The sequence below is a fragment of the Coffea arabica genome, chromosome 11c (assembly GCF_036785885.1).
Source record: "Coffea arabica cultivar ET-39 chromosome 11c, Coffea Arabica ET-39 HiFi, whole genome shotgun sequence".
In the NCBI taxonomy this organism is placed as follows: domain Eukaryota; kingdom Viridiplantae; phylum Streptophyta; class Magnoliopsida; order Gentianales; family Rubiaceae; genus Coffea; species Coffea arabica.
Genome location: NC_092330.1, coordinates 43,754,700 through 43,775,947, shown reverse-complemented (window position 1 = coordinate 43,775,947; position 21,248 = coordinate 43,754,700). Strand labels below are relative to the sequence as shown.

Genomic DNA, 21,248 nt, shown 5'->3' with positions numbered 1-21,248 from the left:
CTCATTAAATACGTATTTTATGCAATGGCCGACAAATTTGTTTGAAAGATGGGCTCGTGGAAACCCAAGAAACCATTAGACAAATGGGCCTATGGTTGGAAGAGGACCAACCCTCCATAACAGACCCAATACGGGTCAATCTCACGGGCTTTTCAGTTCCCTGAGTTCACATTGCATACCCAACCCGAACCGCAAAATCCCCATCCGTTATCCGATGATCCAATCAAATTCTCCTATCAACTCAGATAACGTTAATGCAAACATGTCTGTCATCGTCAACCTCTTCACCACACAAAACTCTACTCCCGCCTAGTTATCATCAAGTACCATTCCACTTCCTCTTCATTTACACTTTTCATAAAACATCATATTCAAGAAATTAATTGCCTCTGATTTTTTCCAAGCCAGCTGCAAGAATGGCAGGCATGGCTGGGAAGGATGTTGAAACTATGAGAAGAAGAGTGGCCTCTGTAGCTAGCCATCTCATGCCGGCGTCCCATTTCAATCCTAGTCATGATGGTGCAATTGGGTTCTCAAGCTGCAGCTCTTCTATGGACGACAGCTACCACAAAAAGCATGGGGAAGTCCCTACTCATGAGCCAATTTGGAGACTCATTGCTAGTGATGAGTCTGGCAAGGAGTTTACTGACATTATTTATGAAAAAGCTGTTGGAGAAGGCATTGCCAAGGTCTGTTCAAAAAATCATCATCAAGTTGCTGCATTTGTACTATTAACAATTAGGGAAAATAATTCACACGGAATTGCATGCTATAGTGTTTCAGTTCGTCATAATCCTCAGAAAATTACGTGCTGTTTGTGGAAACATTTTACTAAGAGAGTGGTGTAGAGTATCAATTATGTTCTTGTTCCAAAGGGAAGAAGGGAAGGAGTTATAGAACCACATTGAACTAAAGAAAATGTTCACCTTTATAGAACCTTAATTTGTGGTAATTCTTTAAGTTTTATGGAAGCGAATGCGGGACAAATCCAACCCTCTTTCCGAGATTAGGAAGACAGGCCCTTATCCACTGAACTATATTTCACCTTCGTTTTCTGCATAAAAAGGTTCTATTCCTAGTTGAGAGCTAATATTTTGGTTGGTTTCAGGTGCTATTGCTTCTCTTGCCAAATCATTGCATATGTATATCATTTATGCTGAATAGCTGCCTTTGATCTGTTCTTTCAATTGTGAGTTGTAGATAACAATTAACAGGCCAGAGAAAAGAAATGCCTTTGGACCACACACAATTAAGGAACTTATTCGTGCATTTAATGATGCCAGGGATGATGGATCTGTGGGGGTCATAATTCTCACAGGAAAGGTAACTTTCTTGCAAGCATGTTTGAGATTTCCATAAACTATGTCATAGGTTTCTTAAATAGTTGGAAGTTACATCGCATGAATGTACAAGTTCAAGAAGGTAGCATAGACTGAAATATGGTATTAGAGTATAGTTTATTCATCAATTTGCCAACCTTTTCTTAGTACCTTCTCAGTGCCCGTTGATACATGATCATAGATATGACATACTTAAGAGACAAACTTCATCAACAAATTTATGGTGCAGTCGAATTTTGTGTTGTAACTAACAAAATTATAGGAGGAAATCCTCTGATAGGTTGGCGGATACTTATCCACATATATTTGAACAGGGTATTACATAATCAACCATGCAAAAAGAGCAGTTGATGATTGCTCATTTTGCAGTCTTTTCTAGAGTTTTTCCCCTGGTAACATAGAAAGTAAATGTTGGGAAAGGGTGAGGAGGGGGATGGGAGGTTCCATTTTAGTAGTTTCAGTTTAATGCAGTGACAGTTAAGTGCCTCCTCTCTTTTTAGGTCTCACAGGCTAACAATTCAAGAGGTTAATAAGTTTTACATACTTATAAGCAGGGTACCAAGGCATTTTGCAGTGGAGGTGACCAATCAATGAGAAGCAAAGATGGCTATGCTGATAAGGAAAGTTTTGGTCGCCTCAATGTTTTAGATTTGCAGGCAAGTACTAGAATTCAATGAAAATCTACATTTTGATTGCATACAATCGCTTGCTTTTGGTTCTCTCAATCTAATGATGTTAAGCCCAAAACACCAGAAGAGAAATCCTTTATGAGAAACTTGTAGTAATGATATCTTGTATATGGTCACTGCTTTCTATTCATCATAGTTTCTTCCTACTTTTCTGCAGGTGCAAATTCGTCGTCTACCAAAACCAGTAATTGCTATGGTAGGCTTTACTTTGTCAATTGGGCGGCCTTTTTAAAATCAGATTTTACTGTTACATTTCTTTCAATGATTTCTATATGTATGATCTTCTCCTTGAAACAAGGTTGCAGGTTATGCCGTTGGGGGAGGACATGTGCTGCATATGGTCTGTGATCTAACAATTGCTGCAGAAAATGCTATTTTTGGTCAGACAGGTCCTAAGGTGCTTTATCAATATTGCTGTCTTATGTTGGCATATAAGAGAATTGTATACTGTCCATAAGCTGAAGTAGACTGTAACTTAATTGCTGATTTCTCCCAGCAAGCTCACAAGAATTGTTATATTTAGATATCTGCACGTGGTTGGACAAAACTAGTTTTAAAACCAATAATAGAGTTGAGAGACCAATTGGCAGAATGTTAGACTTATATACGGCTGATTTTTGGCATGCAAAACTGGTTTTTCATAAGATTTGCAAAAGGCAAAATCAAGCATTTCCATGTCTTGTCAATAGGAACTGCAAAGAAGCTAGAAATTCGCATTGCTATATCTGCAGATGTGACCATTTGATGCATATATCTAAATTCTGCTTCTTCAGTTCTCCATTTGTTGCTTAACTTAAGTGTCTATGGCATACGGAAGTACTAGGGTCAGAAACCTGATCGAGTTATGCAAATTGCAGGTGGGAAGCTTTGATGCTGGCTATGGAAGTTCGATAATGTCCAGATTGGTGAGTTTTGGAGCTGGACAATCCTCTTATCATTGCATTGGTTTTCATAAACTTGTGAAAACATAGTAGCCATTAAGCTTCATTTTTGTTAACTCAAACTGGTCAGCTTGTTCAGTTTTTGAAAACTCTGATGGGCATGTTCAATACAAGGATATGTTTTTTGCCCAGATAACATATGTACTTATCCGTCAATAATTCTGTTTACTCATTTTCTCTGTTAGGTTGGGCCAAAGAAAGCACGGGAAATGTGGTTTCTGACTAGGTTCTATACAGCTTCTGAAGCAGAGAAAATGGGACTCGTAAATACTGTTGTCCCAGTAAGTTGATTGATGGCTAAATATCGCACTCATCCTCTCTTCAGCAACGTGGAAAACAAATAAAAAGAAAAAGAAGAAATTAGGAATATCTGTAGAATACCATGCCCAATTTCCATTGCTTCTGAACACTATGCATTTTGGTAACAAGTAAACCACTCTTTCCACATAATTATTCATACCTGTTGCATTGTAATGTTGATCTGCATGTTCTCAATTATCTAAAAATTTGACTAATTCTATTCTCCAGCTAGAGAAATTGGAAGAAGAAACAGTTAAGTGGTGTAGAGAGATCCTAAGGAATAGCCCCACTGCAATTCGAGTGCTCAAAGCAGCTCTAAACGCAGTTGATGATGGGCATGCTGGACTTCAGGTATGACTCAAATTTGATTTTTGGTACTACAAGACAAGCTCAGCATCTCGCATGGCCTCAAAACTTTTTGACTGTTATCAGTAATACTGAGACTGATTCCAGGATGATCTGCATGCTCCACCATGTCTTCTTTTTCTTCCCATTCGTTGCTGCCATATGCTCGAAATTCCCTTTCACAGGTCTACAGAATAAAGACAGGCCAATGCTTCACTGAATCAATGTTTTCTGATTTACAACTTGTATCTGCGATGCAGGAGCTTGGAGGAAATGCAACCCTGATATTTTACGGAACTGAGGAAGGTAACGAGGGGAAGAATGCCTACTTGCAACACAGACCACCAAATTTTTCAAAATTTCCACGCCTACCTTAGCATCCTTACATGTTTTTTCCCTCTCTTTCTCATTCTTTGTGTTGTACACTTTAATTTAGTCTCATCACAAATTGAAGATTCTTGTTAGGTCCTTGAGCTGAAAATTCTTATATGTTCTTTTGACCTTGTGCTTAACAGAGCACACGGAAGTATGAAAGGGGCTATTCTTGTACGTACTGAGTCTAATGTTATCTATGAACTTTGCATCATTCTATTCAATTTAAGATGATTTTGCCAAATTAACGTTATATCAAGCCAAAGTTTGTGTGTGTGTGTGTGTGTGTAAATTCTTGGCTCCAAGAAAATCACAAGTTATTCTGCAGATTGTGACTGGCTATCAAATTTATAAGACAACAGAAAGATGTGGTAGTGCCATTATTTCAAGCTTGTGGAGGCCTCACAAACAATATGTAGACTTTTAAAGGGTCACACTGGAAATTTTCCTTGGTACCAAAACGTCATCGTGATTCAATCACCTATACTATGGTACGGCATCTTATCTGCATATCACGAAGTCGTTTATCACGGGTAGAGAAAGCGTTGTATATTTCATGTTCTCGAATCACGCCATCTTATAAACTGGTCGGACTACCAAACCTTTTTTTTTTTTTTTTTTTTTTCGAATATAGCATTTTGGACTACGAAACTTGCTTAACTAACTTTCTTCTCAACCCGTCTACTCCAGCATCAGTCCCGGGCTGCCTAGTTGTTTTCTTCACGAAAACTTGCTCACTCCTTCTTGAATGCTGTATTTGGGACGGTTGTCCCAAATTGCCAAGCAATATCAAACTCTTTGCAGAATTTCGATTCCAATTCTTCAGATTCTTCTGTAACTAGTTCTGGATTAAGTCCTCCTGTCGCCAAAACAAATAGCAAAGTTAAAAACGAGAAAAAAGAAAATCGCAACTTTTCTTAAACTGGGAATTACTATGAAGAGACAATGAGCGGGAACGAATTCCGCTTCTTCTTATCATGCGACATCAATCTTCCGGTCACTTTTCGAATCGAACGGTTGGAAGGGAAATTGCCCTCTTCCAGAAACCCCGATTCAGGTAAATTAATTTCACCTGCTCATGCTGGTACTGCTAAAGTTGATTCTTTTTCCTACCTGTCAAATAGGGTTTTATTCTCGAAATTGGTGAACATAAAACACAAATTAGTAATATGTCTATATGCAGTGCATATATACGGCTCAATATTTGGAGCTGCTTATCTGCATATACTTATGCTCTCTCTCTCTCTCTCTCTTTTTTTTTTTTTTTCATTTTCTAATTCAACAGCTGATGTTGATTCAACTTTAGAGGAAGGAAGGCCTGAGCTGTATGTTGAGTGTACATTGTATCTTGATGGAGCTCCATTCGGACTTCCCATGAGAACTAGGTCATTCTCAATCACATTTCATATCCAGAGTGTGTGTGTGCGTGCGTGCATTTTCTTTTTCCTTTTTTTCTGTAGATTTCAATTCTTTGGAGTTTGGTAGGTCCTTTTGTTCTGTTAGTAATGAAAAATCTTTGATTGTCAGACTGGAAACAAAAGGCCCATCGTATTGCTGGAATGAGCTTATAACATTGAGCACGAAATATCGGGACTTGACTGCTAATTCACAACTTGCATTCACTGTGAGTCTGCAACGCCCTTTTTCATTTGAGATATGCCTTAATCATAATCTTTTGCTTTGCTGACAAATTTTCACATTTACCTGCTCATTAGCTCAGTAGAAAAAGAAAAGGACAAATAATTAGAAAAGGCTTTGCTTTGTGATGATCATCTCAAATTTTGAAAGACGAGGATCAATGTTGGAATCATGACCATTGGTAGTTCTGTGGAAATGAGATGTCTAGTTTAGGACTGCACCAAGTGATAGGAAGGTGCTTTAACTAATTAGATGTTGGAGAGCTTTTTTGTTTTTTGAAAGCTAATTTCTTTGACCCATTGTGGCAATAGATTTGATCACTAGTGTTGTATATTTGCAGCGCAATTTTATCTACCTGACTCTTCTCTTGTTGGTAATATCCTTACAAATCAGGTTTGGGATGTTTCACGTGGCAAGAGTGAAGGAGTGATTGGTGGGGCTACCATACATCTATTTAACATGAAAAAACAACTAAAGACAGGGAAGCATAAGCTCAGGCTTTGGCTCGGAAGGGAAGCAGATGGATCTGTCCATACAAGTACTCCTGGAAAGGTTTTTATCCTTCATTTACTAGTGAATAATAGCTTTTTTTCCCCTTCCCAAGGTTTTACCTTGTCATTATTAAATATTTTGAGACTCTTTTATTTGCTCACACAGCTTGTCTTCTGCTAGGTTCCGAAGGAGGAACGTGGAGAGTTGGAGCGATTGGAAAAGCTTGTAAATAAGTATGAGAGGGGACAAATTCAACGGGTTGATTGGCTGGACCGGCTTGCATTTCCAGCTATGGAGAAAATTAAGGAGCGAGAGAACAGTAAAAATGGAAGTTCTCATGTATATTTGGTCATTGATTTTTGTAGTTTCGAACATCGAGTTGTCTTTCAGGTAGCTGTTTTCAAGTTTGCAGCAGTGCATTCTTTTTACTCTTGAGTTTGAGTGAATCCTTCCTGAGTTTGAATAGCTTAATTTCGTATTCTCCTTCCTGAGCTCCATTGTTCTTTGACTGCTTCCTGTAAACAATTCCTATTTTTGTTACCCAGGGCAAAAAAAGAAAAATTTGAAAACTGATACTATAATCCGAACAAACTTTTCCCGATAGGGTTGAGTAGACAAGAGGATAATGTGTAAAACTGAGATGGGAAGCAAATAAATGAAAATTTTGGCAAAGGAGATCCCAAATTATTGGAACTTGTTATCCTTCTAGAATAAAAAATGATGGCTCCAAGCCATGGGAACAATTAGAGGAATTTCCGGGAATTTAGGATAGATTTTAGAAAGGAGTTGGTTTGTATCATCATTATGCAGAAAATAGGTTTGGTTGACAAGTGGTTTTGTTCAGGGACCTGAAAAACTATTGTTGGCTGTGAAGTTGTTGTGAAAGACGTAGTAATTGGATCTATTCTGCTTATTTCCCTTTTGGCAATCTAATGTGCATATGGGAAAGGCCAATGCTTTCTATTTTACTGCTTTTTGTGAATAAGAAGCTTTCCTTTACTAAAGGAATTGGAAAATATTTCACCTGATATATCTTTATATCTTTATTATACTTGTTTTTAGTTTCTAGCATTTAATTATATGAGAGACACTTCACACCCATTCAATGTCTGGGATTTGTCTTTTATTTTCCTGGCCTTTTACTTACAATGTAATTCTTGTTCCCTTGATGAGTAGGAATCAGGGGCAAATTTCTTGATACCATCTCCTATAGCTTCAACAAATGAACTGGTTACTGTATGGGATCCGGAAGTGGGGAAGATTAATCCTTCTGAGCACAAGCAACTAAAGCTTGCAAGGAGTCTAAACCGCGGCATCATTGATAGGGATCTAAAACCAAGCATTACAGAGAGGAAGTGCGTACTTTATGAAGTGCCAACATTACCTTGAGTACTTGCAGTTTTTCATGTCATTGGATAATTGTGATGATATCTCTCTCTCTCTCTCTCACTCACACGCGCTTGCGCATGCACAATCGTGTGTTGCAGAAACATATTATGCAAGTGCACACTCACTCCCAAATTGTAGGAGTAAAATTGTGAAAGCATTAGTTTTTGCAATTTATTTATTACAACCTTGTACCATCCTGTTGATACATTGTGATAGTTTTTCTCGTCCTTTACATAGATTCATTGAGTGTGTTTGGATTGAGATGATTTGAGATAAAATAATTTGCTTCATAAATTTCAATCACCTTTTTGTCTCACATACATCACATCACAAAAAGTGCTACAGCAATTATCTCAAATAAATCATCCAAATAAACTCCTATCCAAACAAACTATTTATGTTTTACCGTGTTATGCTGTTTCTGTTTCATGTCATTTTATTGATGTTGATCTGCAAGCTGTTGCGTCGTTTGTTAGGTCGATACAAAGAATATTAAAGTACCCTCCAACAAGGACTTTGAGTGGGGATGAAAGGCAGCTCCTTTGGAAATTTCGTTTTTCGTTGATGTCCGAGAAGAGAGCTCTTACAAAATTTCTGCGGTGTGTTGAGTGGAGTGATGTACAGGTACATCTGCGTTCTTCCTATCTTCCCATCCTACTTTGGTTGTCTCAATTTAGTGCAATGTTGTATCACAAATAATTATTGATTCTTTGTTTGGTGTAATTTCTTTTGCCCCCTGCCACCTATAAATCCCATTGAACCTGAGAAAGCAACTTCCTGCATGCGGGAAGGGATGTGGATGTTTATAGTCATTGAATATACATTCAGTGAGTAAGTTTTATGGACCTGGACCATAACATTTTGGATAATTAGCTATTGAACTTCTGGTGTCTGTTGCTATGGATGGATGTCATTGAGTTGCAAACCTGATTGTTGTTGTGCATAAAATTTAACTTCCCCCGTCTGTTTCATGTTTGTACTTCCTACATCCATACTTATTTATTTGCTATATCCTTCTTGCTCTCTATTTCTCTTTAGCTTTTTTTCCCTTTTTTTCTTGTAGATGGTGTTTAAGGGTTAATTCCTGATCCTTGTTCATGGTTTGCTTGTATGCTTTACCCCTTTTTGTGACACATGCTTAAGACAATACATGCATTTCGTGTAGAAAGTCTTGTGATGATTTATACTTTTGTTTTGGCAGGAAGCAAAGCAGGCATTGGAACTGATGGGAAAGTGGGAACCAATTGATGTCTGTGATGCATTGGAGCTTCTGTCTCCTGTGTTCGAAAGTGAAGAGGTGGGTGCTAGATGCATGCTTGCATGTGTGTGTGGGTGTCTAGGTCCATTCCTGAAAGATACTCTACACTGTTAAATTTGTGTGTAACCTTTTTTAGGAAGTATTTACTTCCTAGAGTCCTAACCATGTGAGTTCTGGTGTTTAACCTTTTTTAGGAAGTAAATACTTCCTAGAGTCCTAACTATGTGAGTTCTGGTGGTTAACCTTTTTTAGGAAGTATTTACTTCCTAGAGTCCTAACTATGTGAGTTCTGGAATTGCAATAGCCCATAGTAAGGTCCATTGCTCCTTAAAAAATGACTGTTCATAAGTTGATTGGCATGAAAAATCGAAATTGCTTTTGTGCATTATGGTTGCAAACAGATTTGCTTAGTCTTAGGGTGCTTCATTGTCATTATCCAACAGGTCCGTGCATATGCTGTCAGTGTACTTGAAAGAGCCGATGATGATGAGCTCCAGTGCTACCTGCTTCAATTGGTTCAAGCTCTTCGGTTTGAGCGTTCTGATAAATCTCGCTTATCCCATTTCCTTGTGCAACGGTGTACGCTTGCTGTAATATACATGAGAATCTTCAATAAACAAATGTAATCTATATTGCGGCTTACTTGTAAATGTATCTGAAACTAACGTTGCTTGTTTCGGCAGCATTGCGCAATATTGAGCTGGCTAGCTTCCTCCGCTGGTATGTTGCTGTGGAACTTCATGATCCTGCATATGCAAAACGTTTCTATTGTACCTATGAGATTTTGGAAGAAAGTATGCTCAAGGTGATTTGTGGATTATCATCACAGAATCAGTAGACTCAGTTCTTTTGTTTATCTTTCTATCCCATACTTTTAAATATCCTAATATTATGTTTCATTATGAATAAACGATTTTTATACTTGTTTCAGCTTTCAAAACTGTGAGATTACATTTCTCCAATTACTCTCCAAAAATTGGGATCTTCTAGAATTATTGTGAAAGCTAATTTGATTATAGAGGTCGTACTCAGTTTCTTCTACCAACTAGAAAAATATTAATGTGTTTGCATCTACTTGAATGTCTGGTGTGGGGGGAACATTTACTGTTGTGCAAGATTTCTGCACAGTAAGTAAGACTAGGCCCATTGCTGTTTTTAAAGGTATTTCTCTCTACTTGTTGTTGCAGTTGGGAATAGTTGCAAATGGAGATGAAGATGGTTTCAAGTTGTGGCAGAGCTTGGTTCGCCAGACAGAATTGACTGCCCAATTATGCTCCATAATGAGAGATGTTAGGAATGTCCGTGGAGGTACACAGAAGAAGATTGAAAAACTCAGACATCTTTTATCCGGCCTTCTTAGTGAGCTCACCTACTTTGACGAGGTAACTACTTTTTCTCTACTATCAGTACTTTGATGAGGTGATCATGTGACAGAAATTCATAGGCTTTCTTGCTCAAACATTTTCCTTCTTGAGCATGCATGTGATGATTATGGTTTTAAATTAGTTATGTTTCATACTTTCAGCCAATACGATCACCACTGGCTCCTGGAGTCCTCATTTCAGGGATTATACCATCAGAATCATCAATATTCAAAAGTGCGTTGCACCCATTGCGTCTGGCTTTTCGAACAACAAATGGTGGGATTTGTAAGATAATATTTAAGAAAGGCGATGATCTTCGGCAAGACCAGTTGGTAAATGCTAAATATTTTTTCAACCAGATTTGAATTTTACTAAGTTTAGTTGATAAAAGGTTTCTTTTAGGTTTGTGATCAAACTTGTGGGCTTGCCAAATGGTTTGTTGGTTGCATACTAAACTGTACTTTGTTCAGGTCATCCAAATGGTAACACTTATGGATCGTCTGCTTAAGCTGGAGAATCTTGATCTGCATTTGACCCCATACAGAGTTTTAGCAACCGGACATGATGAAGGCATGATGGAGTTCATACCATCCAAATCTTTGGCACAGGTACCTAATATTGGTGTTGATTCTGTGTGGTAAATTTTTTTTATTGTGGGACCTCCTCCCAAAAAAAAAAAGGTTATTTTAGCCTGCTATTGCCCTTGCATTTTTTAATGGCACTGATGCACTGTCTCTCACCTTTATTTGCTAGTTTTAGGTGACTGCACGAACCTCGATTTTTCAGGCTTCTTTGTTTCAAAGAATTTCATGTTAATGTTTTTGGAGGATCAATTGCAACTCCCTTGTGGATTTCTATGGGAGTCCTCAGTGACTCAGTTCATGTTGTGGGGACAGCTAATGACAAATGTTCCTTGTGTTGTGCGGAGTAACTTTGAGAATCTGAGAAAGGCATTACATGGGCTTAGAATTCTTTTAGTTTGCATTTAAATACCTTAACTAGTCTGTTGATGCTATTGTAACCTCAATGACTAGGCAGTGAACTAGTTAGCTGCTGGCTAGCCGTTATCCTATCATGTTTTTGAACCTCAGGAGTAAGTTGGTTATCTTTTTATATGTTTACAGGTAATTTGAGGGGCATCACTTTGGTTCTATATGCGCTCTTATTTGTTTTGTGAGTTACTGATCAATTCCATTATTTTATGAATATTGTTCCTTCTTGGTTTCAGATTCTTTCAGAGCACCGTAGTATCATAAGCTACCTTCAAAAGTTCCATCCAGATGAGGATGGACCATTTGGGATTACTGCAACATGTCTTGAAACATTCATTAAAAGTTGTGCTGGTTATTCAGTCATCACATACATTTTAGGCATTGGAGATAGGTGAGTGTTAATGATGATTGCTTTTTCTGGTCTTACCATCATAAGTTCATGCATGCTATGTAAGTTTTGGATCCTCAGCCATTTGAAACTGAATTTTGAAATATAAATTTTCAGTTTCTTCCTTTTTTTTTGCCGTAAACTTTGTTGTGACTCTTTCTCTCTCTCTCATATATACTGAATTTGAAGTATGAATTTTCTCATATTAGTCAGAATTCTAAACTCGTATGATTTTCAGTGTTTTCCCATTATCCTCCTAATCTATTGCAAGCATTTGCTTTTGAATTCAGACCACAAGTTGTTTGTGCAATTTTGTGATGGCAAATCAAGATAAACTTGAAGAAATCGCGTGAGATCCATAAATTATTCTCGTTATCATCTAGTGGGATGCGTTTTCTCATCACCTTACATCCACAATTGCAATAGTCTGTATGATGAAATTGTTGCTGAAGTTTGTTTTGGCAAAGGGGATGGATTGCAATGAGTTTATAGACACGTATAGAGTATCAGTCACTTTGATTGGCTGCCTGATGGTAAAACTTTTGCATTGTAGATGTTTGCAGTGTGTTAAAAGCTATGTTACTGGAAGAAGTGTGCTATTGCTGTGTGTTTATCTGCTTTGACTGTGCAACATCATGCCAGTGTCTTGAGATTTGTATGCCGAGTTATTGCATTTCCTAATGGATTAATTTTGTTGGCTGATAGGCACTTGGATAACCTTCTGCTTAGAGATGATGGTCGCCTATTGCATGTTGATTTTGGTTTCATTCTGGGTCGGGATCCAAAACCCTTTCCACCACCCATGAAACTTTGCAAAGAAATGGTTGAGGCTATGGGAGGAGCTGAGAGGTATTCCCGCTGATCTCTAAAGTCGGTCATGTTGGTCTTTGAGTTTCGAGAATAATTATGCTTGTATGACAAATGAAGAAAGAAACCCATTTCTTGCAGCGATTAGGTCTCTTGGGTGGTGGTGGGATTGTCGGGGAAAATAGTTCTGAGGATATGTTACATTTCATTTTCCAAAATTGATTTTCTTGCAGTCAATACTATACGAGGTTCAAATCATACTGTTGTGAAGCATACAATATTCTCCGGAAATCAAGCAACCTTATATTGAATCTGTTTCACCTGATGGCGGGTTCCAATATTCCTGACATAGCTTGTGATCCTGAAAAAGGCATTCTAAAGGTGACGCTGCTGTTTACTTGTGCTCTATTGAGAAGTATTGCTAACATTTTATTGAGGTGGTTTTTGAATCCTTGATATATAGCTTCAAGAGAAGTTTCGGCTGGACTTGGATGATGAGGAGTGCATTCACTTTTTCCAGGATCTCATAAATGAGAGTGTTAGTGCATTATTCCCCCAAATGGTCGAGACCATACACCGTTGGGCTCAGTATTGGCGCTGATTGGGCAAGCACCATATAATATTTATAAGACGGAAAATTGCCGTTCCATCTTTGTTATCAGCACCATGCCATGTTCGGTCCGAATGGTCACCCGTGTGTGTGTGTGTGTGTGTGTATATATAGACATACATGTTAGTTAAAACCAGGATCTTTTGATTTGCTCAGGGACAGAACCATATCGTGAAGTAGTTTCTAATCTTGCAAACATATTTATTAATTGTTGTAGACGGGCGGGAATTTTGTGGTCAATGAAATAGACCCACTCACCCACATATGGTATGGTATGGTATGTTAGTTTCTTCCAGAAGAAAAGGTCGTAGAGCATCGGTCCACATTGGACAGCTAGCTATTCGTCTCGTGGTTAAGCAAATCCATAACGTTTCACACGAACGAAAGCAATCCATAACAGCGAGCATAACATTATTATATATTTTCTCATACTAATTTTTTTCCAGGAAGGATCCTTTGGCCTTAGATTTGTTGTTTAATGAAACCTAATAATACTACTGCTACTTCTGAAGACCTCGTGAGAACCGACACGTGGCATCATCAAACAACTGGTACTGAAAAATCCTGCGGTTAGGAATGCATTTGCCGCGGTTAGCTAATGATCCACCAACTCATCAGTACTGGCAGTTTGCGTTATTCGAACTGGAACCAGATGGCAATCCAGTAAATCCAAGAACATCCTCAACTTGGGGCCTGTGGGCGTCGCTCTTTATTTAGGACCTCAAGTTGAAATTCCCATTCCCCCATAATTACGCGTTGGTCTCAAGCTTTCGTTTTTATTTTCGAGTCTCTCTCATCACCTCAGATCCCTCTCTTCCCTCTGTCAAATCCTTCCTCAGGTAACTAGTTTTCTTCTCAATTTTGGCGCTTTCTTCATTTTCGCCGTCGATTTTGTACGGTTTAACTGTTTATTCAAGGTGCAACTCGTGATTCCTTCGGCGATTACCGAAATTTCTGCTATTTTTTGAAATTTTCGTAAAGCTGTAGCTTTAATTGATTGATGTTGTGAGTCTGATGCCTTGTTTTTTTAATGATGCGTAGGATGTAAATGTGATTTGTTGATTCGTCTTGGAAAATTTCTGTTTTCGTGTTGGAAATGACGAGAATTTGTGCTTTTAGCTGATTGATGTTGTGATTTGGTGTAGTCTATGAATCACGCGCCGGTAATCAATGTGATGCCTTGATATGTCTAGGAATTTCTTCCGAAATTATCTCCAATCGGTTGATTTGAATGCTTGCGTAGGTCATAGTTGATGAGTGTTTATTCTTATTGGAATTGTATGACTGTAGTGGTGATATTTCGGGGAAATTTATGATATTGAGCTGATTATGAGGTGGTTTGAGGTCATTTATTGCTGATTTAAAGCACTGCTTTGTTTGCTTTTCTAACATTTTCCGGAAACTTATAAGCTTAATTTCTTTATCGTTTGATCTGAGACGAAGTTATATTTTTTTTGGATCTATAGTGTGTCATAAGCAACACTAACAAGTTACCCTATGTGAAAATGATAGTAATGTATTGGCTTTTGGAGTGAATGGCTTCTATCACTATGGAAGAAAATATTGCTTTTGGTATGATTGTAATGTGTTGCTGATGTTAGTTTTTTATTGGATCCTGTTGTGTTTCTGATGTTAGTTTTTTTCTTGGATCCTGTTGCTGATGTTGTTTTCCTATATAAATCGTTGAATGCCTGGTTATGTGAAACTGTTGCGGTAATAGGTTTTGTGTGTTCAGTCTTGTGTATAAAAGGCAATGTGTATTTGTTTGTAATCCGTGAAATGTTATGCAAATGAGCAGGGATCTTACATAAGAAAGCATAATGGGGCTAACGTTCACGAAGCTGTTCAGCCGGCTTTTTGCCAAGAAGGAGATGCGCATTCTGATGGTGGGTCTTGATGCAGCTGGTAAGACCACCATCTTGTACAAGCTCAAGCTCGGAGAGATCGTTACCACAATTCCCACCATTGGTACGAGCTCTGTCATCATGATTAGTGAAATTGCTGCTTCTTTTATGTTCCGAATTGTTAGATTTCCTCAATTGGAAACTCTAGCATGAAGATGAAGACGAAGTTGAATGAGTGTATTTGGAACAGTTGTCTTTATGTGTGTGGTTTTCATGATCATCCTCACATGCGCTTTTGTATACAGATCTCTAAGGTTGACCAAGGTTTGAATGAATCATGGCTAACAAAATGGCAAATTAAGGCTAACAAAATGCCTTTCTGATTATTTTTTTGAATAATTTTCCAACAATGTGTTTTGTTTAATCACTTTATCAATTAAGGGAAATCTTCAGTGATCTCAATTTTTGCATTTTCTGAAATCCTTTAGTGTGTGTGTGAGTAATCGTAAAGATTTTGTGTATCAATTTTTCTATCTTTGTTGTCTATTGGTATTCCATCAACTGTTGCTGAGCTTGACTATAAGCTTGTCACAAATTTACGAGGAGTCCTGTATAGGTTTTTGGGTTTTGCTACAAAGAAGCTGAGCTTGCAGTAATTGTTCAGTTCTAATCTGCAGGTTTTAATGTTGAGACTGTTGAGTATAAGAATATTAGCTTTACTGTTTGGGATGTTGGGGGTCAGGACAAGGTAACTGCTGCACTCATTTGCTCATATTTTGATTGTTAATATCAGGAATTTTCCCTTGGTATAGATTTATTATTTTCTCATTATCTTCGCTGGTTACAATGTCCAATGAGGAAATTTGTGCTGACGTTTGACAGATTCGTCCTTTGTGGAGGCACTACTTCCAAAATACTCAGGGTCTTATATTTGTGGTAGATAGCAATGATAGGGACCGTGTTGTGGAGGCAAGGGATGAATTACACAGGATGTTGAATGAGGTACTGGCCCTTTCTGAAGCATATCTCTGCTAATAATTGAGTAACTTATGAAACAAAAGAGTTATAAAAGTTTTTTTTTTGGGGAGTTTTTGGGGGAGGGGGGTGAGGGGTAGAAGTTGCCTGTCATCTTACCTTGAGCAAGTAGGACGGACAATCTTCCTTTCTCATCATGGTAAATGGTTCCCTTATTAAGCAGGTGATGCAGTAGCTTATGATGTTTAACCCAGTTTCACATAAAAGTACGCTGTAGTTAAATACCCAAGATCCTTTTTGTTGATACATATGCATGCAGGATCTATTTTTAAGGACAATGAATGGATTGCAAAGGTTCATATGCCTAGAATTAGCATATGACCTGAAAACTTAATTGCTGCAACCAGATGCAAGATCTTTTCAGAATTGAGTTTTGAAGTAAATTGCGAATACATGTGTAAATATGTTATTGAATGTTGATCTCCAATGCAGGATGAGCTACGTGATGCAGTATTACTTGTATTTGCTAACAAACAAGATCTTCCTAATGCAATGAATGCTGCTGAAATAACTGATAAGCTTGGCCTCCACTCCCTCAGGCAGCGCCACTGGTAAATTTTGCAAGCATGAGGCTTTTGTCAATATCTACACATTGATCCTGTATCCTCTAAGTTTTGGATATATTCTTGGATCTTGCAGGTATATCCAAAGCACCTGTGCAACTTCTGGAGAGGGGCTCTACGAAGGCCTGGATTGGCTCTCTAACAATATTGCTAATAAGGCAAGTACTTATATGTGCATTTACAGTTACTGTTTCACAAAATTCTTAATAATTTGCTTTTCCTTAATTGTTCATCTTTGCTTCTAATTTTCCTACATCATTGCAGGCATAAAGTGATGTGGTAACATTTTGATGGGTTGATCCTGGATGCAGGCGGCTTTTTATCTAGTTGTTTCTGTTGTCATGGTCGTGGATTTCAGTTTTGAGTCCTTTTGTATCTTTCAAGTCACTATTTGCAATGCAATACTTGGTTTTTTAGCAAATGCTAGTGTTTGTCTAGGTTTGGGTACTGCTATGGAAGTATGAGCCTGTAAACAGAGATTAACTTGGTATCTACTTCGGGTTTTGCCAATGCCGTCATAGTTATATTCTTTATATTGTTTGTCATTATTATTATTGTTTCTTTTCATTGTGAAAAGCTTGCCAATATTAATTACTTGAGTGTAAGGCTTTTTTTTTTTCCCGAAGTTTGTGTGAAGTATTTCTAGAACTTTGAGTTGGTTTTTTTTCTTTTTTTTTTTTTTTTTTTGCGGGCAACTTAAGTTGGATATCAATATTGTAGTAAAGATTAAAACTCTTTTATTTATTGTAACTGGATGCCCTTTCTTATGAGAGTATTGACTGCGCGAGATGGATTGAGTTTTCTATTTTTGTTTTTTGCTCTTTCGTCTTCACGAGATGGTCGGAATAAATTCATTTGAATGACAAATTGGTACATTCCGGGTTTGTTATGTTCGCTTCCATATCTTCCTCCGTCGTCTCTTTCGTCGTTTTGAATGTGGCAATAAGTTTGGGCTCGTAGCGGCCTGAGGGCTGTTCATGGTCCTTTAGGAGTAAAGCTAAGGATATGCTGTACTAGGTCCTATCAATGGTAGGTGCAAGCCATCATAAGCTGGCAATGGCAGCGGTGGAATTGCAACAGAGTAACCAAATTTGTTGATTTTCCCCCAAAAAGTCCCGGATTAGAAGTAAACCAAAGCACGTATTCGCTTGATTAGTAAGAGTTTTTGTATTCTTTTTTTCTGTAAGAGTTTATGATGGTAGAATTTAGAACAATATTTTATTAGCATTTGTCCCTTCACATTAAACAATTGGTTGATCTACGATAAAGCTCGAATATGTTACAATTGTCAAAAAAATTCGAAGTTCAACACGAAATTGTAATTACAGCATCTAAAAATAATGATAAAGGAGAAAATTAAAAATGATGAATTCTAAAAACTTCAACTCCTCCAGCAGTTTAATCAACTTGAAGACCTGTAGGAAAGGATATAGCCTTTGTAATAGCCAACTTGATGAAATATTAAATGAATAGAGACTTGTAAAAACTTGCACTAACACTGAAAAGTTTTCAAATTGCACATCTAGAATTTTTTAGTGCACTCCAACACACATACACACACACACACACACATATATATATATATAATTCAACATTTGAACGTTCTTCAATCATCCACCGGCTCATGCTCAAGTTGATTGGTACCCTGTCAATAATAAATTAAGTACTGTACTATATATGTTTAATTTTCATTATCATTGATCATTAAGCTATAAAAAATTAGTGATACAATTTACGAAGTGGACGTGTCAAAGTCGAACTAGTGATTAATCCCTTAACCGTCAACCTCATCAAGCAAGCCAGTCACATGTGTTAAAAGTAAACTCCTCCTGGTTAATGAGTGGAAGACAAATCACGGAGAGAGAGAGAGAGAGAGAGAGAGGCGACAAAGACAATTTAAGTAGAAGAATATCTTAGAATCAAATGTATTTTGGGTCACGAAAATGGAGTAGAGGGATCCGTGCATAAGACTAGAAAGAAGTAGGATTGGCAAATGACGAGCATGCCACCACCACACGAAACGAAAGTTGTAGCCGCTCTCGTGTGGTTAGAGCTTTCGATCGGGAGAGACATCACATGAGCAAACGTACTCATGTCTCTCCTACTTCATTCATTTGTTGTGCTTTAAAGTTGCTGCCACAAATCAATTCGCGAAGGCCAAACTTATTCACTACAATTTAGAGTTTTCGAACTAAATACAAATGGCCCCCAAGAATCCTGTTTTCTACTGCAGTTGCATGCATGAGCGCAAAAGAGTATGTATACTCACTCGTAACGAGTCAAAATGTTTCGGTCCACTTGAAAATCTGGCGGTCTGTAACTTGTCCCTCAAAATATCAACACATAAAACCAAAATACAACTGTTTTTTTTTTTTTTTTAATAAAAACGAAAGAAATTCTGTCTAGCTCCAGCCACATCCCACAAGGACCACCGGAAATCTCGAAGTGTCTTCTCACCTCTCAGGTTTGAGATGGAAAAGATTCGCAAACTGAGAGTTTGCCACTTGGAGCCCAAGTGCCAACCTGTGGTTCCAACTCATTGTAATGTTTCCCAGTAGTTTCTTCTTTCTTTGGTACAGTACATTTTGGATACAGAATCCTATTCCTTAATTAATCTGTACGTACGCACTCTATGATTGCTACATATTCCCACTCTTTCTTTTACCAATCTTTGTCCTTTCCTCTCCACCAGGTCCTGGAGATCATCATCTGTTCACCATGGAGTTTTGAGTGGTTTCGGCAGAGTTGGTAAATGTGACGCTGATAAGATTCTTGCTTCGTGGGAAGAGTCAGAATATCATCAGCCTACTAAGCTAACTTCCCCCCCCCCCCCCCCCAAACGCACACGGCACACACACAAAAACGTTCTGCAACGTGCTGCAGGGCTAGCGCAGAACTCAAATTATGTGTTTGTCTGTATGAATAGTTAATCACCGTCATAATCCTATCTGATAATGCATCACAAATTACTGCTTATGGTGCTCTACTTGCGTACTTGAAACCCAACATAGAGTGTGTTTGCACAGCCAATTATTTGGCCAAATATATTTGCTGACGTGATCATTACAATTTTCAATACACCTTTTTATCTTTCTAATTACTTTTTTATCTCACATACATCACATCACACAAAATACTACAGTAAAAATATTTTAAATAACTTACAATCCAAACACACTCAGTTCTCGAAGAAATTGAACAAGAGACAATTCTGAAGTTGCTGTCCATCAAGCTAAATGGATTAGATTCCTCGCGAAGATCACGCTGCTACCGCAGAGGCTCAACTATTTATGCTAAAGTTGACTGAATACCACTCATTTTAAATAAGTTTTGGCTGACGATGAATCAAAACTTTTTCAGGAAATCTGGATGCTGCTCCCTTATTTGGTAGCGACACTTCTTTTCACTTTATTACTCGTGTGAACGGATGGATAAAAACACTTTATTACTCTTCTTCTTCTTCTTCTTCTTCTTCTTCTTCTTCTTCTTCTTCTTCTTCTTCTTCTTCTTCTTCTTCTTCTTCTTCTTCTTCTGATAGAACCCTTATTTTTCATTTCAATTACAATTTCATTAAAAGGGACAGTTGCAAGTTCATCAACTAATAGGAATATTATTGTCTATTTCACATGATCAAAAGGTAACATTTCCCAGTTTTTTTTTTACCAGATGTGATGCATCTTAACATTGATGTAACCAAACATTGCATAAGCTACGATTAGTATATACCAAGTCGGTCTAATGTCAACTACGGATCATTTATTACATCTTAAAAATTCCTGTAGGTGTAGGGCACTGGCACTCATTTTGTGAATAATTTGCCGTGGAAAAGCCCCCAAAGTATTTTCTTTTTCATAAATCATTTCCCCGACGTCCTTTGAGCTACGTACAACGAAGGTCCTTTTTATTATTATTATTAGTGGGTTCCCTGTAATTTCAGTTGAATAAACATAACGACGTAATTTTTTGGCCCATCCATAGAAAAATGAAAGGAAAAAAAAAAAAAAAAAAAAAGAGTCTACCACCTTCTAGGTGTCAGTATACGAGGCACTATACATTTTCATGAATTTTTTAAGTTGGTCCAGTTTAATTTCTTGTTTAACCTTTTCTTTCCTTGTCCAAACCTATCATATTATCTTTTAGACAACCGGATAATATTGAATAATTACCGTTCAAACTCTAGATGAAAAAGAGGTTTGCTCTTTTGCCACTTCAATTTATTTATTGTTTATCAAAGTTAACTCGTTCTTTTTCTCGCACTTTCAAAATCTTTGGCAAAAGCATCACTAAGTAAATCTAAATGTACGTGTCTATATTTCTCTACATTCTGACATGTTTATCCAAACGCAACGAAGTACTATTCAATCAGCCCTCCCTCAATTATTTTGTTCTGAGTGGGCTTCTCTTTTTTGGCCGGTAAAGGCGAAGACGTGATTCCATTAGCAACGCATTAAACATGCAGGTTGATTTGAAAACCTGCAGTTTCTCCAGGAGAGAATTAACTTTTTGTTATACATCCAATTAACAGCATGTTTAACCTAAGCTAACCTCCAAGCCCAGCAGCCCTGGACTCCCGAGTTCCTTGTTCTTCTCTAGTTGGCTCTTCTCACTTTTCTCATTCATTGTTGATTATTTAGATAAATAACTGCCTTGTATTTCAGTTACATGAAAACAATGCACTTACTTTTGTGTTGCAACTTCCTCGTTAATTTATACACCAATCTGGGGTATTAGAAGTACTTCTTCCAACAGAGACCTTTCTTTTTCTCCACCATATACCTTCTAAGGAGGTAGGTAGGAAGCAACTAGTGAGCTCTTTTATGTGGTCTTTGAGCTATTTTCTTCATACGGCAGAGAATTAACACGATCTATGGGGATTTAACT

At 37.7% G+C, this 21,248-nt stretch overlaps 3 protein-coding genes across 4 annotated transcripts; all 3 read left to right on the top strand.

The window, feature by feature from the left end:
• The first annotated feature begins 239 nt into the window (after window positions 1-239).
• Window positions 240-4,231, top strand: LOC113718687 (1,4-dihydroxy-2-naphthoyl-CoA synthase, peroxisomal). Of its 2 annotated transcripts, none has more exons than XM_027243578.2 (9): window positions 240-689; window positions 1,284-1,323; window positions 1,895-1,996; window positions 2,187-2,225; window positions 2,328-2,426; window positions 2,887-2,934; window positions 3,156-3,251; window positions 3,499-3,621; window positions 3,876-4,231. In XM_027243578.2, the coding sequence occupies exons 1-9, from the start codon at window positions 514-516 to the stop codon at window positions 3,990-3,992; spliced, it is 840 nt and encodes a 279-aa protein (XP_027099379.1). In that variant the 5' UTR covers window positions 240-513; the 3' UTR covers window positions 3,993-4,231. The 2 variants fall into 2 exon arrangements, with proteins under 2 accessions (XP_027099379.1, XP_027099378.1); XM_027243577.2 differs by having other exon boundaries at window positions 1,201-1,323.
• A 410-nt stretch (window positions 4,232-4,641) lies between these two features.
• On the top strand, window positions 4,642-13,188 carry LOC113716270 (phosphatidylinositol 3-kinase, root isoform). The gene is made up of 17 exons (XM_072070747.1): window positions 4,642-5,044; window positions 5,273-5,372; window positions 5,515-5,611; window positions 6,019-6,177; window positions 6,298-6,507; window positions 7,294-7,472; window positions 7,983-8,130; window positions 8,708-8,803; window positions 9,208-9,343; window positions 9,448-9,569; window positions 9,952-10,146; window positions 10,290-10,460; window positions 10,599-10,736; window positions 11,357-11,511; window positions 12,214-12,357; window positions 12,549-12,696; window positions 12,779-13,188. The coding sequence occupies exons 1-17, from the start codon at window positions 4,933-4,935 to the stop codon at window positions 12,914-12,916; spliced, it is 2,448 nt and encodes an 815-aa protein (XP_071926848.1). The 5' UTR covers window positions 4,642-4,932; the 3' UTR covers window positions 12,917-13,188.
• Window positions 13,189-13,568: 380 nt separating this feature from the next.
• Window positions 13,569-16,877, top strand: LOC113717424 (ADP-ribosylation factor 2). Its single transcript, XM_027242263.2, has 7 exons — window positions 13,569-13,764; window positions 14,724-14,893; window positions 15,447-15,517; window positions 15,652-15,771; window positions 16,237-16,355; window positions 16,444-16,525; window positions 16,632-16,877. The coding sequence occupies exons 2-7, from the start codon at window positions 14,746-14,748 to the stop codon at window positions 16,635-16,637; spliced, it is 546 nt and encodes a 181-aa protein (XP_027098064.1). The 5' UTR covers window positions 13,569-13,764; window positions 14,724-14,745; the 3' UTR covers window positions 16,638-16,877.
• The last annotated feature ends 4,371 nt before the right edge of the window (window positions 16,878-21,248 follow it).